Below are 21314 nucleotides of genomic sequence, written 5' to 3' on the forward strand. Positions count from 1 at the left end.
GACCTATGGGAGCATATGGCTTATGCAATCTGGCTGTAAAGCAGTGCACTATGGCCTGTTGCACAGAAACAACCACTCAAATCAGTGTCGCTTATTGTTGTAAAGTGAAGAATTTGCTGGGAAACCTTGACCTCGACTTACAGCACTCCTCTTGTCGATGTGGACCGTATTTGTCTGACTCTTTTTTATAAAACAAGGTCTGTGTGAAAAACCTGAATGACATCAGTTTGTTAATAAAAGGCCCTTTCTAAGAGGATTCTGAGTCGTGACCTGTGCCCACTGCTCTCCCTGCTCTCTCTTGTTCGCCCACTTGACCACCTGTCCCACGCTGAGCTCAAAGGAGATGAAAGGACAGTCGTGATGTGAGCTGTACCTGGCACTGTGCATCTCCATCTGCAGCAGGTCCAAACAGGCACACACAAGAACAAATAAGAAACGTTTGAGGATGACTGAGAATTAATGGATTATCAGCCTTCAATTGTACACGCTATTGTTTAAACATTTTGTGATCAACACTTTTTAACTCTGTTTTAGCAAATAAGTCAGTTCTATTGTTTTATGTTACTTTTTTATGTTACCTCTCAATGTGGAGCCATCATTATGGATTAAACTGACTCAAAGTGCAGGACCATATGGACATAATGCTCCATAATGTGGGCAATTGGGCGTGCATGCATTTCTTTTTCTTTATTTTTTAAGATAATTTTTTGGGCTTTTCCGCCTTTATTTGACAGGACAGCTAGGTGGGAAAGGGGAGAGAGAGAGAGAGGGGGAAGACATGCAGGAAATCGTCACAGATCGGATTCAAACCCTGGACCTCGGCCTCTCGGTATATGTGCGCCTGCTCTACCCACTGATGCATATGGCTGTGTTGGATCATGATCCAACACGGCCATATGCATGGATTTCTTATTACCACCAGAGGGAGCCAAATAATTCAAGATACAACACATCTGATAGAGTCTTTGAAGGAGGGTCTGGTAAAGCGAGACTAGAGCTTTTGTAAGTGTATTTTGATTTAGCCTATTGAGCGAAAACAGAGCAGTGTAAGTTAGTATGATAATATAATTTTTTAAGTCTACTATATGGACAATAATATGTAATCTACAGTGGTTCTTGTTATGACATGCAGGTGTTTGAAAATGTCAACTGTCAACCTCAAATACACATTTGTTTTTTATGTTTTCATTGTTTCATTGTTCATTTGTTGGTGTTTTTGTATTGACCCCAGGAAGACTAGCAACCACTTTGTGGGAGCTAATGGGGATCCAAATTAAGAACAAATAATTTCTGAATACAAAATACCAGCCAAAACACAGGCAACACATTTGAAGATGCATGTTAGAGAGTTTTGCATCCTTTTTGATAATCGAAAATTAATGTCTGTTTGGGGAAAAAATAAAATGAAAATTGTGGAGATTAAGAAAGAATATAAAGAAACTAAAACTGCCACAGTTATTACTGGTACTTCAACACTAATGGATTTACCATAGTAGGGTTAGGTTTAGGTTTTGAACTCTAGTTTTGTGAAGTCTTTTGGTCATCACAGCTGCATGTATTGAGGATAGCAATGCATGCAACTGTGTGCAGAAATAGGAAACAAAAGACACAGAAACTCAGATTAAAAAAATGCAAAAAGAGAAAGGAACTTTGAAAATGAATGCAATCAAAAACTAAATATTGGAACAGGTAGGCTAAACTAGCCTACTTTACCACACATTTGGGCAGTGAACACACCTCCAGAGAAATGGGAGTGTCATATCTATGGCAGAAACAATCAAGATGATTCACGTGCTGTCGGATTACAGAAACCTATGCCGGATAAATCCATACAATTACAATAATAAACATGTGGTGGGGCAATTGTTTTATTTCATCCTAATTAAGACTACAAGTAAGTTATTTGCATGAGGTATGCTGCAGCTGCGTATTTTTTCTGTTCACACATGTATGTATGGTATGGTAATTATAATTTCAGACACTTGTACGCATGTGCGTGGTGTGTTACTTCCTCGCGTCTAACGTTGCTGTGGTAGCTCCTTCAGTCCTCTGACTCCTCTTAGCTATCTTTGGTGCAGCAGCAGCAGCAGCAGCAGCAGCACGGTGCGAAAGGCGCACAAGTGTAGTCAGCCAGCGACCCAGCAGAAATGTCGGAAAGTGGGAGTCAGGAACCTGTCGGGGCCGCAAACGGCAGCGACAGCCCGACAAAACATGCACCCAGACCGCCAGTCGGCAACAGAGTGACCGTGGTTCTCGGGGCTCAATGGGGCGACGAGGGGAAAGGAAAAGTTGTGGATCTGCTCGCACAAGACGCGGATATGGTGTGCAGATGTCAGGTTGGTTAGCCCTCATGCTGCATTCACTTGTCATGCGTCCGTTTCCCGGGTAAGCTAGTTACCCAGAAACCCCGCAGGTAACGCAGTACTCACTCGCTTCTCTGCGAGGTGTTAAGTTAGATGTCCTAGCTAACCAACATCTCATTCAGTGTGTTGTTCTCAGTGTTTTTTGCTAATGTCACCTTGAATTCCTGCTAGCTGCTTTTAGCTCTTTAGTAAGCTTTAATGTCTGTGATGAATTGACTCCTGTCGTGTGCACATGATGCTGAAGGCACCTTTGGCTAACTAAAGTGACCAAGTGCATCACTTCAGACTGGGCTTTTATGGCCACCAGTGCGTCAAAGCTGGTCAGTTAGCTAGCAAAAAGACTCGACTAATGTTGGCTGCAAGGTTTTTATTCATTCTGGCTGAACGATGCAATACAATTTACAGAGCTGGGAGAGATTGTTAGGATGTGTACTGTATCATACAGGATTGTGTTTATTGCATTATTCTGGTCCTTTTTTCTGCTGTTGAAGGCTGCATTAGCGCCTATAAAGTTAGAAAATGTGTGAATTAATCAGACTATTGTAGCTGTGTGAAATGGGCAATAAATGCCTTACTTGTCTATACACAATATGAAATATAATTTTTCACTGGAGTCCGGTATAAATATTACAGGCAGAATCTAAAATTTGAGTTTTTCATTGTCAATTCAGCCAGTTATTGATTATTGACCTGATATATTGATCTGTGCATTCAGATGCTTTTTAAAAAATAAAAATAAAATCATTTTTCACCACCTAGTGTTGTCCTGATCTTGCAGGCTACACTTTAACATATCCATATACACCATGAACTAGAGCTGCAACAATTTGTCAATTAATCAATTAGGTCATCGACAAAAAAAAATTGGCAACAATTATAAAATTGTTTATCTTTTTATTAAGCAAAAAAACCCACATTTGCTGGTTTCATACTTCTCAAATGTGATAATCTGATGCTTTTTTGTCATACCTGATAATGAACTGAATATTTTTGGATTGTTGGTCAGATAAAATATTCCATTTGAAGACGTCACCTTGCACTCTAGGAAATTAAAAAGCGCATTTTTCACTATTTTCTGAAATTTTATTGACAAAATGATTAATCGAGAAAATAATAGGCAGATTGATCGATAATGGATATAAACGTTAGCTGCAGCCCTACCATACACATTATCCTGCTTCTGTGGGCCCATATATACTAGGGTTGCACGATATTGACAAAATGTGATATTGCGATATCAATATTAATTTCGATATTTTTAAACATATGTAAAATGACAAAAGTTACGGGAAAAGGCATCAAAATAGATTCATAACAAATTAAACAAGTTTTCTTACAACACAAGGTTTATTTCAACTGACTGTCATATTGGACTGGTACAACATGAATAAATAAGGACCATGTCTACAGAACAGGACATATTTTACTGGTCGTACAGTATAAAATAAATGAATAAAGAGAACAGGACACAACTTTTCTTTCTCTTCTCTGATTCGTTCCGTTTTGTTGTCTCTATCTATTTCTTCACTTACACTGTCACTCTGTTGAAATATGCACACACGTCACATGGTACGCTCCATAGGGTTTGACACATACTGGACCCTTGCACTGACGTGAAACATGATCATTATAGCATTTCAAGCGAGCTCTAAATCAAACGCAACTAAGCCACACAGCCAACAGACGGGACTCAGCGCTCAACAAAATAAAAAAAATATTGCATACTTGCGGCATTTTTGATATATTGCGATAACGATATTGAGTCGATATATCTTGCACCCCTAATATATACACCACCTTATCATTTTGGACAGGCTGGCAGGGGACAGGATGCAAAACAAGACAACGTACATGTGTTGATAACATATGCTTCACTATGTCAGGATGTTAAACAGATGTATAAAGAGATGTGAGTGCGCAGCTAATGGGGAGTTGTTATTCACCTTCACTGTTATTACACATCACATGATCGTGATTGTTGTTATTTTAGCTTATCAAGCTGTATATTTAGTGACATCCATGTGACCCCTCCACTTGCTCTTTATCTGGACTCTGTCAGCATGTTTGTGGTTCAACTTCTGGCACTTTGTGTTGATTTTGCATGCACTCTAGTTTTGTCATGCAAACCAGGTGGATTGGAGACTCTGAAATGCAATGAGTTGTTGTCTTGTAGACATGGCCAGGGCTTTCTCAACTCTTTGCCCACAGTGTAGTGAAAATATTCCTGTCCCTGATCTCCCTGAACAGGAATAGTTGCGTGAAAGCAGTCGAGGGAGGACTAAGCCCCTCTTCTGTAATGGCCTAGAGCCATTAACTTAAACCACACCTACTCTAAGAAAGCTGAAGTCCTGCCAGCCTGTGGAGGATTGGTCATATTTGGTGGTCTCTGATGTACCGATGCGTGTAACTGTATAGAGTGTATTCAGTCAGCATGGCTCAACTCAAAATGATGATCACTTTATGTTTTGTCTTGGCAACAAAACATGTGTAAACAACTTCGTTCAGTTTGGCTGTGTGTTAGTAGCAGTACAACAATGTGGAGTACTTCCTATTTTTGTCGAGTAGACCTTAAACCCTCACAGCTCTCAGTAGTTTCTGTTGACTCCTGCCTGCTATACAGTCTGTGTGTACAGTATACGGTAGTAAAAGAGCCAACTGAGGCGTTGAAGTCAAAATGACAAGCTTGCTGTACATTGCGTTTTTGCATGTCAACCTTTTTATTACAAATAAGGCTGTCCATATTTTATGTTGCTGCATTCACAATAAAGTTCAGGCCAATAGGAAGCCACTGGTTTCATTTCAGCATGGTTTGAAAATAAAATTGTAAAGGTTTGAAACTGTCTTTATTTTATACATTGCTACATTGCAGTTGCATAAAAGCTCAGACTGATTTGAAAAGTCTGCTTATTTGCCTTGATTAAGGAACACACAATTTCACCCTTTCCCCTCACATCTGTGCAATTATAGGCTCATTAGGCAATACCAATATTAATGTTTTAGGCGTTTGTTCCTTTTTATATGCTAGTTGACAGCCTAAAATCCTCCACAGATGGTGAGAGAGGGTATATGACATGACCAAAAGTTGCTGGCTGGAATCCAACTGGGGACGTCGTGATTATACCGGATGCATTCTCACCACTTGGCCACCCGGAAACCCCTCTACTGTATATCAATATTTGAAAAATTGAAAATCCGCCAATGATTTATCGGCGGCATTCTTTTTTTCTCCCAACATAAAGATATGCCTCCCTAAAGTTTTTTTTAAAGAATTGTGACCAAGATATGAACTGACATTTTTCATTTCATCAATGCTTTTTGGTGGACAAACTATCTTATGGAGACTAAATTATGGCATTTCTGTACTGCAATTTCTTCTAACTCATTGGGGGACATGTACGCTGATATCGACATCTTATCTACAATAAGTTATTATTGTATACCTGCTTAACACCATGTTCTTCAGCTTTCTAGACAATCTTGCTAATCTTGTGACTGCTTGTACTAACTCTGTGGACTATTAGTTGTCTCTGTTGATAACAAGTTGACATAACAAGGATTCTCCGGAGCCTCGCAGCTTCCTTGTTACTTTAGTCCTGTTGAGGCAGGAGACATGTAAAAATAAACCGCTTTCTGGCAGTGGTCCTTCACAGCGTCCCCTCCATACATCATGATGTATGTGTATATGTTTGTTGGGGGCTGCTGGAGCAGATAGCGTTGATCTTTTTATAACATAAGCTTTGCCAGCAGTCTTGCTCGGTGTTCCTTACAGTCCAGACCTTTAAGATCCTTAAAGTTACAGTTGGGGTTACAAGAAAGTAAAGAGGGGGTGTGTAGCTGAGGGGGCATGCTACCAGCAAAACACATATCTGGAGACTGTTGGCAGGAGAGTCAGCAGTCATTATTGTGGAATATCATATAGCCTATCCATACCGGCTTTACTAAGAAAGTGATGCAGATCATTTGCTCATTAGGCTCCGTAAAGGCTCCTACATACTCAATTCAAAGTTGTGTTTGACCGTAGGGGTTGAATAATCCAAAACAAAGTTAACACAAGCTTTGGCTGCGTTAAAAGTCACAACTGCTAATAATATTAATAATGATTTTAAACCCAGCACTGTTATCACAACAACAGGAAACAGAATAGAAGATAGTTCCATTTGTTCTAGTTACTGATTTCTAGCCACAGATGAGAAGTATGAATATGTGATGATCTTACAAAATGAGAGACCAATCTCAATATTTATCATGTGTAATGAGTAAGTATCCATTGCATTGAAAAAGTAGATAGATAGATAGATAGATAGATAGATAGATAGATTTTTATTGAGCCCAACAAAAAGGGAAATAACAGTGTTGCAGCAGCAAAAATATCAGACACATACAGAGTAAACATTAAATAATAGAAAAAACAATATACATGAAATAATTAATTAAGTAATAATTAAGTAATTAACAGTCACAAAATAATTACTTTTGTTTAATTTGTTACTGCATGGGTAGTTCACTGTCTGCAAAGTTAAGTACAGGGGTCTCTACTAGTGTTAAATTAAAGCAACACTGTGTAACTTTTCCCGCTTTGGTCCCCCTACAGGTTGTCTCATTGGAACTACAGCTTGCGCTAAAAGTTACATAGTGTTGCTTTAATATGATAATACATATATAAATATATATAAATACTTTTGAGCTGAATCGTCAATCAACAGAAAATTAGCAACTTTCATATTTTGATAATCGATTAATCGTTCAAGTCGTTTGCTTTGCAAAACATCTGGCCCCAGCTTCTCGATTGTCAAGATTTGCTGCTTTTCTTTGTCACATATGTTAGTCAATTAAATAACTTTGTGTTTTGGAGTGTCAGTTTGACAAAACAGGTAACTTATATATGTTGCTTTGGGCTTTCTGGGCTTTATGCAAGAATTATAGTATTTGCTATCAAAACGAGCAGAATCGTTGGCTGATAATGATAATGATCAGCCATTATCAATCATTATCAGATAATGATTGAAGTACTCACCAATATCTAACTTCAGGTTCCTGCAGTATAAAGATCGTAGTAAATCAATGTAGAGCTGAGGGGAAGTGCAGAGTCGGGTAATAATTCCCTGTAGATTCACTACAGCTCACACCTTTCACATGCAAGAAGTCGTCTGATCCATTGTTAATATAAAAATATGGATTATAGCTGCTTTGATAAATTATTCATTTTCTGTGGATCGAGTAATTGGTGAACTAATTCTAATGACATTTTAGCTGTAATAGTAACCCATGTCTGCACTTTCATAGCAAAGCATAAAGGTGTGAGGCCCGTTTTCATCCCTGGTCAGGAGCACGGTCACAGGTCTTGATCCATTAACACCAACAGGAAACTCAGGTCCTTGCTTTAGTCTGAAAAAGGTAGAAGAGAAACTTTCATTAGCCCTTCAGTTCTGTATCTTTCCGCACTTTATTTCTCTGAATGTCAATTCCATTCTGTTTGTATTGCCCAATATTTCACCTTTTCATTCAATCATTCATATATTCAAACCTTTATTTAAACCTCGGAGACTTGACGTTTCTCTCGTTTGCAATGATGTCGAGATACAGAGAAATGCACAGTTAAACGAATCCAAAGAGGACAATACTCAGTGAAAACAATTGCACACTGAGATTAAGTGGTTTGAGATTATCGTCTTGAATTGTCCAGGGGTAGTGAGAGTGATAATTCCATGTGTTTGCTGCACAAAACCTAAAGGCAGCTTTTCCGAGTTCAGAATAAATTGCCTTGAAGCATAAGACAGTTTGTAGAGCAGGTTTGGTAGTATCCAGTGGTCCAGTCCAGCATAGATGTTATATACAGTAGAGTGGTGAAAGTCCAATAAGGGATCTGTGGTGTTTATCCCACCTCTGTGCCAGAGAGGGAACCTTTTTTTATACAGAATGCAATGGGGAGTGTCATAGGGATCTCCGGTAATAAATCTGAGGGCAGAACGATAAACTGAGTCTCTGGGTTTGAGAGTGGAAGCAGCAGCCTTACTGCTTATATCACCAGTATAATCTAGGACTAAAAGAAACACTCCCTCAACTATACTTTTTCGATTCAAAGGAACGCTGGATCTAACCTTAAGGGGCTTTACGATCTGTACAGCATCTCTATCCTTAGACCCTCGATTTGGGCATGGAAAAAGCCTTTTTAACGGGGGAAAATGAAAGAAACTTAGGAAGAGCAACAGAGGAGGGATCCCTCTCCCACGGCGGATAGAATAAACCAACATAGTAAAATTACAATATAGACAATCGGGATGTGTGACGAATACGTCTCCATCAATTGTGCCTTATGTTTCCTGACACCACTCTGTTAAATCAAATCCTCTGGACCTCTTATTTTAATCTCAAACACACAATGGATAATCAGCGTTGCCATAGCAGTGCACAAACACAGTACACTAGCAGGTGGGTATTAAAAGTTGAGTTTCTCGTGATGGGAATAAGAGGCCGATCACAGGACTGTATGAGAACCACAGTTAGTTCTGTGGGGGATGGGATGGATTGTAAATCTGTCCCTCTCTCCACCTTCAGGGTACTGCTGTGGCCAGGAATAACCCCATGTGCTCGAATCACATGCTGTGCTTGATTTACATCCACAGGCTACAGCGTTAGGAACACATCCTGGTCACAGGACGGACTAAAAGTTGAATTGGCTCCTCAGGTAGTGAGCGGTGACACTGCTAATATCCTTTCATTTCTTTTCCATCTGTAAGTCCATGAGCTGCAGAGTATAACCCCTCTGAGTGTGAAAATTAATCAGGGAGGAGCAAAGCAGGGCAGATTGTGACATTCTCGTCCTAGGACTCACTGTTCTCCCTTTGCATTTTTATCTCCCATTGTCAGCTGTGCTTAATCATGTGCAGGCCTGTACTGTATACAGCGTCCAGATTAACACCCAGCAAGCACATATTGTCACCGTTGAACACAGTCTTTGACTGTTTGAAAATGTTGTTCCTATTGATCAACCAATCAGGGTGGTTCAGTATTTAGGCAGTAGATTGGCTGGCTACTACACAAAAGTGTTAGTATTTCTCCAAACTTAACAATTGAATCATGATTTCCTGAGACCACTTTATTTATTGCATAAATACATGTGCATGGTTCTACACAACAAAACATATTTAAATACAGTGTTGGGCAAGTTACTTTAAAAAAGTAATTAGTTACAGTTACTAGTTACTTATTCCAAAAAGTAACTAAATTAGTTACTCAGTTACAAATTATAAAAGTAACTAGTTACTTCAGAAAGTAACTATTGCGTTACTAAAGTACATTTTTAAATGCTCAAATGTGACCCCACCTCCACCCCTCTTTAACGGAACTTAAAATACATGTGCATGTTCAATTATTTATGATACATCTGAATATTATAATGAAATGGACACTTAATACAATACATTATTAACAGAAACAGTGTACACAAATCTAAACTATTTTAATGTTTGCTGTGGGACAAAGTGAGACTAGCCTCCAATCAAATGCCACGTATGTAGATATTATGTTTATATAGTGGATCGATACAAATAACACAATAGATGTTTTGGAACTTTTGATATTTATTGCCCCTCAACAAGCCACAACTGGGCAAAATTATTAGGGTTTAGGCCGACCTGACATGCTTGGTCGGAGGGCGGGCAGTTGGACGTGCTAACCTGGAAATGGCCCGGGATGAACGCAGCGAACAGCCTCTCAAAATCTGACCAAAATCTTTTAAACTTTGTCGATCTGAAATGAAGACAGATTCAGCAACTGTATGGCCTATTTCTCGCTGAAAATGTTTTCAGAAACACATTTCGGTGAACTATCTTCGTAAAATATGAGATCGTATTCTGAATGACCAGCCATTAATGCCCGTTTGTAACATCCTGGAGCAGCCAAACCCACATGACGCGTTCGTCCAATCAGCTGAAACTATGCATGCTTTTGAACACCCACCCAACTCTACCTCTGATTGGCTTACCATGAAATTTTACTCAACCTCAGCCAATCGTCAGCATTTATGCGCTTGTCTTGTGCACTGCCAAAGCCCGTCTACGGAAAGCCGTTCCACTCCCTATTAAGCCCCATTGTACCTACTTTGGTTGCAGTTCCACCAGAGTTCCACTGGGGGTGATCACGGTCCAGTGCAAAATGAATGGGACCCTATGGAGCTAGACGGCTAAATTTGTCTCTTTCGCCTGATTGTCGATGAGAAATCTCAGATTTGATTGTAGTTTTTGCAAGTTCAACATGGATTATAGGTCGAAAGTTGAATGAACGAGTACTTATGCCCTTTCGATTTGTTACAGGTTGAGTCGTTGTTGCCCATAACACGCTAGCATTCTGCTAATGAATGCTGATTGGTCAGTGAAGGACAGATTACGATCGGAGATCCCGCTTGACGGCATCCGAAGCAGAACCAGAATGCCAGAGTGATTATTTCGGCGTGGTCTTTAAAACATTAGCAAACCTCTTTCTAGCATGTGTATTGACAGGGAGAGTCTAACCTGTCAGCTGTGTTGTCGATGCCTCGAGAGAAAAAAGGAAGTGACTCAGAGCTTGCCGTAAAGCAGAATCTCTGGCCGTATATGTGTATGACGTCATTGACATTTTAAAAGGCTTTTTAGAACAAAAAAGCCACTTTAAAAAAATCTAACACCCAGCAGTGTGTATTTTCTTAGCCTCCCCTTTCAAATGCAACATTCAAATTACTAGACAAAAAATTATATCCTGAGAAAAGTGGATTTTGAGGGGTAAAGCTCCATAGAGTCCCATTCATTCTGCACTGGCCTGTGAGCGCCCCCTATTTGGAACTCTGGTGGAACTGCAACCAGTTCAGAAGCCGGAAGTAACGAGAGAGTGGAACTTATTCCCTTATTAGAAATTCTTTGGCACTGCCCACTAACCAAGGAAGAACAGTAAAAAAAGTATTTTCCTCTCTGCTCAGAGATGTAGTTGGTCTGATGAAAAAAAACACTTTGATTATAGTAACGCCCTGCATTTTTTGGCAGTAACGGTTAACGGCGTTATTAAGATGGGAAGAGTAATCAATTAGATTACTCATTACTGAAAAAAGTAACTTATAACGGCGTTATTTATAATTCAATCCTCAACGATCCAATATTATCGATACAAAGTAAAAATATATATACATATCGTCATCTTAAAGATGCGCCTTTATTTTGAAATTCCCACTTTATATTTATTCTTTTTATTAAAAAAGTTTGTTTTTAATTTAAATGTCAAATCATATTTTAGGTGATTTTGTTAATAAATGTAACTGATTGTGTTAAATAGGCTTATGTATCGTCTCGTATTGGTCGCAGGCCCCTGAAATGAATCGAATCGAAATCGTATCGTGGCAGACTTTGTGATATTTTATCGTTGTCCTAAGAGTCGATATATCGTATCATGACAAAACGTGTGATTTACACCCCTACTTCTTTAATGTCTAATTGTTTTAGCTACATTAAAAAGTCATCTTGTCAGGTCATGTTATTTGGGGCTCTCCCAATGCATGTATTTAAGTGCATTATGTTGTAACTTGTCACCCAGTTTTGAGCTTGTTAACCAGTGTCATTGGGCCTCATGCAAGAACCAATCGTACAAATAGATTTGTTCATAAGTGGCACGTAGGAGTGATGAAAGAGAATTCGTGGCATTCATCAATTTTACCAATCTTTTATTTTGAATGAACTTAGAGTTTAAATATGATACAGAAAACACTAAAACTTGATGCAAAATTAATATTCTGTTCACCATCGTGGCTTGCCAATTGGTTTGTTTTTGTCTGCCAGCAGGACTTGGAAGCTACTCGGTTGAAATTCTTTTTACTCTAAAGAGCGATTATCTTTGAGAATGAAACTTCTTGCCTGCAAACGGAGTTGAACAGGCTATATTAATATATAATATTACATGGCAATTTTATGGGCATAGATTGTGTAAATGATGAAATCCCACAAACACACCTCCTCATGAAGAGGTGGCATTCATCAGGCTGAAACAAGCAATTTCCGACAAGTTTGTGTAGTTAAAAAAGTTTGAGCAATCCGACTTGCAACACTCGTATAAGCAAGTATAAGAGAGGGGTAGGATAAGAATACGAAACTGTTCTTCCATCAGGCCCATTGACTGATTGATTGTCAAAGCTTTGGTTTGTGTTTGTGTTTGGCCTTGGTTTTTGGACTTGATATGTGCCAAAAAAGGCAGGGTAGCTTGTAAGAGGGTTTCAAAACAATACATTATTCCTCAAGCTACATGCCCTCTGTTGGAGAATGATGGCAACTTGTGGCTTTAAGTTTGAGACTGTGCTGCGGTTTGTTTTTCAATGTAGGAGTTTAGAGCATTATGTCTTGACAGGACGTGTTTCTGGGTGTGGTTCCAGAACATTACTTACATAATGTTGAATCCATATAAACTTTCCTTTGCTGACACATTTATCAGCAAGTTTACACTGGAGTGAGACCTTCACTTGAGATCTGAGTGTGTAGTGAGCAGGAGTCTCTAAGCAACAGCACAGAGCATTACACACACTAACAGACAGTGGCCAGCGGTTTATGTATGATGTTTGTTGCTACTCGCCAAACTATTTATCCTGCCTTCCAGCACAGCCAAAGAGAGTCGCAGAGCCTCATTTAGGCCTCTTTGTGTTTCTGTTTGTCTCTCCTCATCGCTGTCTGTCTCTTCTCTGCAGGGCGGCAACAACGCAGGACACACAGTGGTGGTCGACTCGGTGGAGTACGACTTTCACCTCCTCCCCAGCGGCATCATCAACCCCAAGGTCACTGCTTTCATTGGTGTGTAATGCACACAGATGCAGAAACACTTTAAATTCACACTCAACATTTGCGCGATCATCTACACACACTCACTGAAGCACGCACACCATTTGCTCACACACCATTACGCACAGACTCTCGTTCCAAGGCCATATTTCCTCGCTATTTTCTTGATGAATTGATCGACTCTTTTAGCCTGCTGCGCTCTTCATCGCCAGCAAGAACAGCTTCCATTTTGATGACTGCTACAGTGAGTGTGATCAGCTTGACTCAGAGCCAGACTGCAGGCTACATCACATCCACTCATCTGCAGTAACTTCATTAGCTAATGGTGTCTTACTCTTTCTTTCTGGCGTCCAACCCCCCTGCCCATCTGCAGCTGTATGATCTGTCAATACTTAATCACATTTATGCTTTTTGTTTTTTGATATATGTCACATTAATGCTTCTGCTGGCTCGGACGCTCAGAAAGACTTTCAGCATGTGTGACATGCACTTGGATCTATGGTGTTTCAAAGCATGTTGCACCAACCAACCACCAAGAGAAATACAAAATATATAATAATACAAAAAAAGTGTTTTCTTACCTAAAGAAACACCACTTTTTATCAGCTGTTCTTGACAAAATGCAACTACATGGATAATGTATTAATAATATTATTGTAGCATAATAATAATAATTGTTTCATTGTCTCAGAGTGGAAACATGTTGCTGTTTATTACACTGTCATGGCCTCCAGCTTTTGGAGCAATTCTGTGTTCAGGTCTTTCCTGTTCTTCAGATGCAAATGTTTTTTTATCTCCCAAGTGTATTCCTACAGTGTCACTGAAAGAGTATTTGTTGGTTGTGTTTTTTCTTTTCTTTTTTTTTAGCCTTTTTCCACATTTCTTACATTTAATTTGGTGAAAGTAATTACCTTGCCTCCTCCAGTTAATGCAACCCAATTAAAAAAACTAATTAGTGCCAGCTGTTATACTGAATCCTCTTGTGAACATGCATCGTTTAGGCCAGCTCTCTCTGACCGGACACACCCCTTAACATCAGAGTTAGGCTGTCGGTACAGACCTGGGGCTGCCTCACAATGACAGACATTAACTCGGGGTTTAGATATAACTTATGATTAGACTTCAGATAGATGATAAAGATGCCTTTAGACTGTGCGACAACAATCATGTACGTTTACTGCACGTAACATTGTGCAAGATGCAGTGGTGGAATTGATCAAAGTACATTTGCTCAAGTGCTGTACTTAAGTAAAATTTTGAACTACTTGTACTTCACTTGAGTATTTCCATATCATGCTACTTTATACTTGTACTCCAATTCTGGAAGCCAACATTGTTCTTTTTACTTTACTACATTTATTTGACAGCTTTAGTAACTTGTTTCTTTGCAGATTTAGGTTATTTATACAAAATATAAATCCGCTGATAAACGATGATGTATTATTTTGGCTTAAGCTACCTGCAGCATAGTAGCTCCACCTTTACCATTGCAACATTAGTGATGCTTAAACAATAAGGCATCAACAATTATAATCCAGTGATCTAATATATTATTCTGAAATGGGCCATTCTGCATAATGAGTACTTTTACATTTGGCACTTATAGCCCGTCTTTCAAGGACTTTTACTTGTAACATTTTACTGTAATATTAATACTTTCATTTAAGTATAAAGAAACTTGTGAAAAAAGTACTTCTTCCACTGCTGATTTTACTTCTAAAAAAAAGGATCTCAGAAGTGTTTTAGGGAAAATCACTCTTTGGTAAAATTGTTCCCATCTCCAGGATTTATGTACAGTATATGACCCTTGAGGAGAGTTGACCTGTACATCATTTTTAGTTGATACATGCTGCAGGCCCAAGAACATTCATCATGGATTTATATGAAGCAGGTGTCTTTGCACACATCCATCAAACTTTGTTTTAACAGACTGAAAAACTTGAACAGCAACTCATTTTCTCCCTCAGGTAACGGTGTTGTTATTCACCTGCCAGGCCTGTTTGAAGAGGCAGAAAAGAATGAAAGCAAAGGAAAAGGTGAGTTGTTTTAAAGGCATACAGTAACAGAACAAGACTGTGCTTTCATGTGTGGAGACTCAAAGTGTGTGTGTGTGTGTGTGTGTGTGTGTGTGTGTGTGTGTGTGTGTGTAGGTCTAAAAGACTGGGAGAAAAGGTTGATCATCTCAGACAGAGCACATATTGGTAAGTTCTCTATGTTGTAATGTTTGTATGTATGCATGCAAAGATGAGTGTGTGTTTGGGGATGTGTGAGCCCTGCTTTCTCTGAGGTGTGTGAGAGTGTGTGTCCCCTCTCTTCCTCTTCTGCAGTGTTTGACTTCCACCAAGCAGTTGATGGTGTTCAGGAACAGCAGAGACAAGAGCAAGCAGGCAAGAAGTAAGAAACCTGTTGCTTTTAAAATGGCTACACACACACACACACACACACACATGCACACACACACACACACACACACACACACACACACACACACACACACACACACACACAGAATATTCACAAACATGGAGAGAAAGATCAGATCAGTGCTCCCATCTTTGACTTATTTTCCTGGATTTATTTTGAATTGTATGACTCACCGCCAACACGCAGATGAACACCCAAGGACATGCATACACCTTTTAAAATATATTTATAAAATACAATTCCTGTATTTTTAAAAGCATACATCTTAACAGTGAGTCAGTCTTTTCTCTTGTGAATTATAGTGAGGTCCATGCCCTGCCATCTGGCTGATTTTGGAGATTAAGCAATGTTGTTGACACAGAGCCTTGATATTGTTCCACATATACAGTGCAGCAAGTAGTGTCAGCCATAGTCTAGTTTGCACTCCCAACTTAAAAAGCAGTCATAATCAATATTTTTATAAAAACAAAGTATAAAATGACAATGTAAAAAGGTTCGCTTGTGGTGATGAACCTTAAGCAAATTATCATCTGAATCTGCAACTCCCCTCGCCTTTACTGAGCTTTACAGTGAGTTTCAGCAGCTCTCCGGTCCACAATTTTACTGTTTTGGTTCACTCTTACCGCTCTCACAGCAGGCAGCGATTTTCAGTGAAAAAGCTCTAAATGAACAGCAGGCAGACACAGTTGGTGACTAGCTGGTGAACATAGTGGAGCATTTAGCCGCTAAAGAGCCAAATATTTCCCATAAGAGTTAGTATAGACCAAAATCACAACCAAAAAGAAGTATTTTACATTTTCGCCTGGTGGCCAGAAACACAGCTCCAAATGAATGCTAATGTTGCTACGTACGTAACTCCTGGATGTGTTAAACATATTTTCCATATCAACTGGTGATATGTTGTGTTCACCGCTTGTTTCTGCTGCCCCCAGTTAATGCTGGTATAAAACTGTTTATAAAAATATGCCAGGAGTACCAAATTACAGAATTTATAAGTTTGGAAGAATGACAGGTGTTTATCTGAGTTTAATTATGCACCACTTTTACTAAACACCGCTCTTTATGATTCAATTGTTCAATCAATCAATCAACATTCATTGGTATAGCCCGTTATAGCCACCAGCAGGTATGCAAAGTGCTTAACATCAAGAAACAAGAATAAAACCTAGCATAGAGTAAAATTAGAAAAAGTTTACATAAAAGTAGGAGGAAGACAGGAAAATGTCACAGCGCTATTATTCTAAATAAATACATTTTGAGGTTGGATTAACGTCTGTAGTAGTGTGAATGTCAGGGAGGAACCTGTTCCAAAGTCACAGGGCAGCAACTGCGAATTGTTGGTTGGTTTAAAGCAAATCCAGAGAGATTTTCAACAACAAAAGTCCTCTGGTGGCCGGTCTATAGCCGTTGATCTATCTTAAATGAGCCCCATATATAAAAAAAATGTAATATCTTAATTATGGAACGAAATGTCGATTTCCGTACCATCCTCACTTTTCATAGGGGCAGAAATATCTTTCCACAGTGACGCACACACATGCATATGATCTCCATGCTGCTCTGCCTGGAGGCGTCCTCCCAGAGCTCAGACAGAGAGAGTAGCAGCCCTGGAGCAGGTGGAGTTTATGAACAGCATGACAGAGTAGCAGTGCTTCATTACTAAGAAACTGAACCAGCATTTCCAAGTAAATGGCATTTCTTTTAAGACACAAGTATTTAATGTAGTTAATCCAGGTATTTAGCAGTCTATTTTATTCACACCATTTTAAAACAATTTTATTCCAAAGATGAATTAACCTGGGGCAGTGAACCATACTGACATATGTGAGAGGAATGTTAAGCTGAGTCTGTGGAGCACTCACAATACTAAGCCCAAGAGAGATCCAGTGTATTCCTGTTCAAAGCTGGGTTGTCTTAACCAGTTAAGACACCAAAGCCCAAAACACTCAGCGTCCGTGCGTCCGTGCGTGTGTGTGTGTGTGTGTGTGTGTGTGTGTGGAGTAAATGCATGCTCACCAGAGTGCCTTAATGGCACGGCCGTTATAAGCATTCAGCTGATTGCTATGACAAGCTGGTGGATTTCCAGGATCTCCAGGCATCTGTGAACACTGCTGCTGGAAGTCGAAGCAGCATGAAATCACAGAGTCTGATCAGAAGCCAGAATTTAACCTTAAAGGAGAATTCCGGCCATTTTTTCCTTAATCTTGATCGCTATAGATATGCGAGTACTTTCGATAGAAAAAAAACGCCTTCCGTGATAAGTGTGTTCAGCCAGGCTTTTGTGAAAATCATCACGCAGCAGTTCCGTGTGTATTTGTAGCTCATCCATTTTGTGTGTGATCGATCTGGTGTTGGTGAGTAGGAGGCTTGGCAGTGTCGATCTGGGTGGTAGTTCCCTTAGCCAGGCAAGCAGCCTTCGTCCCCGCTTCCTTGCCTCCGGCAGCGGACAAAAATCCCCTGAGCGCCCGGTGGTCTGGTGGAAGTTCTCCAGAGAACAGATCATGCCTTCGCGGCGAAAAATTGTAGTTTATTTCCCCCTCAAAAATAGGTAATTGAGCACTGTAGTGGTTATGACCATATCAGTGACTATGTAACTACATGGAAACGGGATAAATGACGTCTGTGGCTTGCACAGTAATAGCGTTACTGGCTACAGGCTAGCTGTAGCTCACGCTTGGCAGCTGCTTCATCTACCTGTTGCTCTGTCTGTCTCGTTCTTTCCAACTCTTGTGAAGCTAGTTCTTCGTCTGTATACTCGGGTTTGAATAAATAAGGACGACCATCAAACTCAAACGGCTCTTCCGTGTGTTGTATCTGCTATATTCTCCATAGTTACGTTACTCCAAGCTTCTTCCCTTGTGAACAGCTCCGTTCTTCACTCTTCACACACTACGCTCCGATCTGCACACTACTGTTTACCTTTTCCTGCTACAACTGAATTCCCAGGAGACAGCGCAAGCTATATCTAGCCTGTAGCCAGTAACGCTATTACTGTGCAAGCCACAGACATCATTTATCCCGTTTCCATGTAGTTATATAGTCTGTTAAGAGGCACAAAGGCACTCCAAAACTTGCCCCGACAACAGCTGCAGCAACTCCAGTTTGCTAGGACCGATCCAGGTCGGGTTTTTTTTTTTTTATCGAAAGTACTAGCATATTTATAGCGATCAAGATTAATGTAAAAATTAGCTGGAATTCTCCTTTAACTTGCTCAAAACTAGAAACACAATGTGGAGATGTGCAGTCCTGTAGTTTCACTAAGATGCTAAAAACATACAGCTCAAACTCAAAGAAAATGTTTGGTCACTGTTAAAGAACAATTGGAATCAACTCATGTTAGTATCTATAGAAACATCTATACAAACAAACAGGTGTCGAATATCTTTAGTTACATATGATTTAACGACTGGACATAGTAGCTTCAATCTTTACCCTAAGATCATGCACTGTATATACATTTCATTCTTTACATGTGTGTGGATGTTTTCTGTGATCTTTGCTACAACAGTAAAATGCTATGTAATATATCATACTGATGTATCAGCCACAGCAGCCAAGAACTTTTCAATCAATCAATCAACATTTATATAGCACTTTACAGTGTGCACCAAAGTGCTTCACATCAGAAACCAAGAATAAAACACATATCATACAACATATCATACAATAAAAAGAATGAAACATAGAAAGAAGAGAGATGGTGCATCTTCGCCACCTTCACAGCCTTCTGGTATGTGGCTAGACTGTCCCTTAATAAACCCAGTGATACATGCAAATTGTCCTTCTTCCACCTTCGTTCAGCTTGTCTGCAGTGTTGCCTAAGGGCCCTTGTGGTGTCATTGAGCCAGGGGTCCGCCTTAGGTTTAATAGATTTAGTCCGAACAGGGGCAATAGGTCCAGTGCAGGAATGGAACACAGAGAGAATGTTATCTGGATAAGAGGGAGAGACCAGACCATTCTTTGCATAAAACAGTGAGCCCAAAAACACAGACGCAAACTCTCCATGATGCAGCGGCGCCTAGAAGCTAAGGAGACAGGCTTACTAGCAGGTGGTGGAACACTGATCTCAAACCTGATGGGGAAGTGATCTGAGATACCGGTTTCTGTTATTTCTCCAAGTGAAACTGAAAACCCATAGGAGATAATGAGCTAGAGAGGAGTGCTAGCTAGCGCCGCTAGCTAGCACTCCTCTCTAGCTAGTAGCATGACCTCTACTCCTCTACTGGAGCCCCTGATGGATGTGCTGGGAGTGATTAAACTATTATATAATACTATTATATACTATTATATAAAATAAATATATTAATAAAATAAAATAAAACATTGTTAATAATAATAACAATAATAAACATATTGTCCATAAATTTATCAAAATAGTCTCATAAAGGAAGAGGTACAATGGTGTAACCCGGTTACACCACTGGACATTTCAAATTGAAACCAAAATTTGCAGGCATTATTGTGGACGACTATGTAAACACTTGACCTTGGTTTGAATATTTAAAACTATTTTTCATATTAATTTGAATATTTTATGATCATTTATGTTTATTAACATTTTACTGAGGTCATACCATTTGACATGTATTCTAATCATACCTGACCATGACCTGAAAATGCTTTATTTTGTCAAATTTTAGAGAGAGTTACTAACCTTGACTTGTGGCAGTTGGGGTCTTCAGGGGTCCTTCTGTTTGACATCACATCCTGTCACATGATGTTTGGGCTCAAAATTTTCAAAATGGCTCCAAAAAGGGTGGTTACACCATTAGACATACCAGAAGTTTGACTTGGCAGACATGATTCCCAATGTTATTGGAAATATTCAGAACTGCCATTTGTTTTAAGAGTATGCCAATGTATTTCAGAGGCTGTTTAGAACATTATTACACATTTTTTTCAACAACTTATATTCTTGGTGCTGCATTTTTATGGTTACACCATTTAGACAATTTTGCCCTTATTCTCACAATATTATCTCAAAACTTAATAAAATCAGGCATTTCAAGATAGGGGCCCAAAGAAAAAGATATTTTAAAGTAAACTATAACTTTATTATGAAATTTTCACATTATTAAAGTTATTCAAACCTCAGGGACAGAAAAAAATGAGCTGCACATCTTTCACCCATGTACATTTGTTCCCTTTTAATGAAAATAAATCAAGACCTGAAATGAGATCAGTGATTAGTTTACTCTGACAGGAGAGATGATCAGAGGGGCAGAGTTTCTACCACCGCCCATAAAAAAGGAACTGAAGAATGGGAAGAGTTCCTCAGTGAAGGCACAGCCAGTAAAGGAGTAGATAAGAGCTGCAGCATCTACATCATAAAAGGAGACCAGACCCTCCTCATAATCCACAAACACCCCCACCTTCTGAGGAGGAGACTTCAGAGAGAGACGGACTACAGAGTAAGTACCAGCTTTGTACTCATTTCCATTTCTCAACAATATTGTCCAGTTACCATACTGTGGGCACAAAAAGATGTGTCCCTTCCTGTTGATCGACTCTCTGGCCACTCCTAAAGTCCATTCAATCTTTCCTTTAACTTGAACCTCTAAGTAAAATCTGCCTGAAGAGAAACTCTGCTTTCCTAAAACGGCACCATAACGAGAAAATCTCTCTGGGTTGTCTGGGAGATTCTTCCACACATAACCAAGATTCACTTGTTTCCCATCATCTGACAGGATGAGTTTTGGATATGCTGTATCAGGATCAAGAGTCACATCCACTGCATACT

At 39.5% G+C, this 21314-nt stretch overlaps 2 protein-coding genes and 1 long non-coding RNA gene across 4 annotated transcripts in view; 1 reads left to right on the plus strand and 2 right to left on the minus strand.

Annotated features, from left to right (window-relative positions):
• The first annotated feature begins 1989 nt into the window (after positions 1 to 1989).
• Positions 1990 to 21314, plus strand: part of adss2 (adenylosuccinate synthase 2) — a 48775-nt gene continuing 29450 nt past the window's right edge. For both annotated transcript variants that reach the window (XM_031308611.2, XM_035992214.1), the window contains exons 1-5: positions 1990 to 2336; positions 13060 to 13162; positions 15118 to 15186; positions 15301 to 15351; positions 15478 to 15544. In XM_031308611.2, the coding sequence (XP_031164471.1) occupies positions 2148 to 2336; positions 13060 to 13162; positions 15118 to 15186; positions 15301 to 15351; positions 15478 to 15544 (479 nt within the window). In that variant the 5' untranslated portion in view covers positions 1990 to 2147. The remainder of the gene's footprint in view (positions 2337 to 13059; positions 13163 to 15117; positions 15187 to 15300; positions 15352 to 15477; positions 15545 to 21314) is intronic.
• LOC118493207 overlaps positions 7692 to 21314 on the minus strand; it is a 14661-nt gene continuing 1038 nt past the window's right edge. The window contains exons 3-4 of the long non-coding RNA XR_004895196.1: positions 19634 to 19639; positions 7692 to 7703 (exon numbers count right to left, since the gene is read on the minus strand). This is a non-coding gene — a long non-coding RNA (uncharacterized LOC118493207). The remainder of the gene's footprint in view (positions 7704 to 19633; positions 19640 to 21314) is intronic.
• LOC116056718 (E3 ubiquitin-protein ligase TRIM21-like) overlaps positions 20704 to 21314 on the minus strand; it is a 1141-nt gene continuing 530 nt past the window's right edge. Inside the window, exon 1 of the mRNA XM_031309032.2 lies at positions 20704 to 21314. This exon is cut by the window's right edge and continues 530 nt beyond it. Coding sequence (XP_031164892.1) covers positions 20761 to 21314 — 554 coding nt within the window. The 3' untranslated portion in view covers positions 20704 to 20760.

This window comes from Sander lucioperca, chromosome 15 (assembly GCF_008315115.2).
Source record: "Sander lucioperca isolate FBNREF2018 chromosome 15, SLUC_FBN_1.2, whole genome shotgun sequence".
NCBI classification, from domain to species: Eukaryota; Metazoa; Chordata; class Actinopteri; order Perciformes; family Percidae; genus Sander; species Sander lucioperca.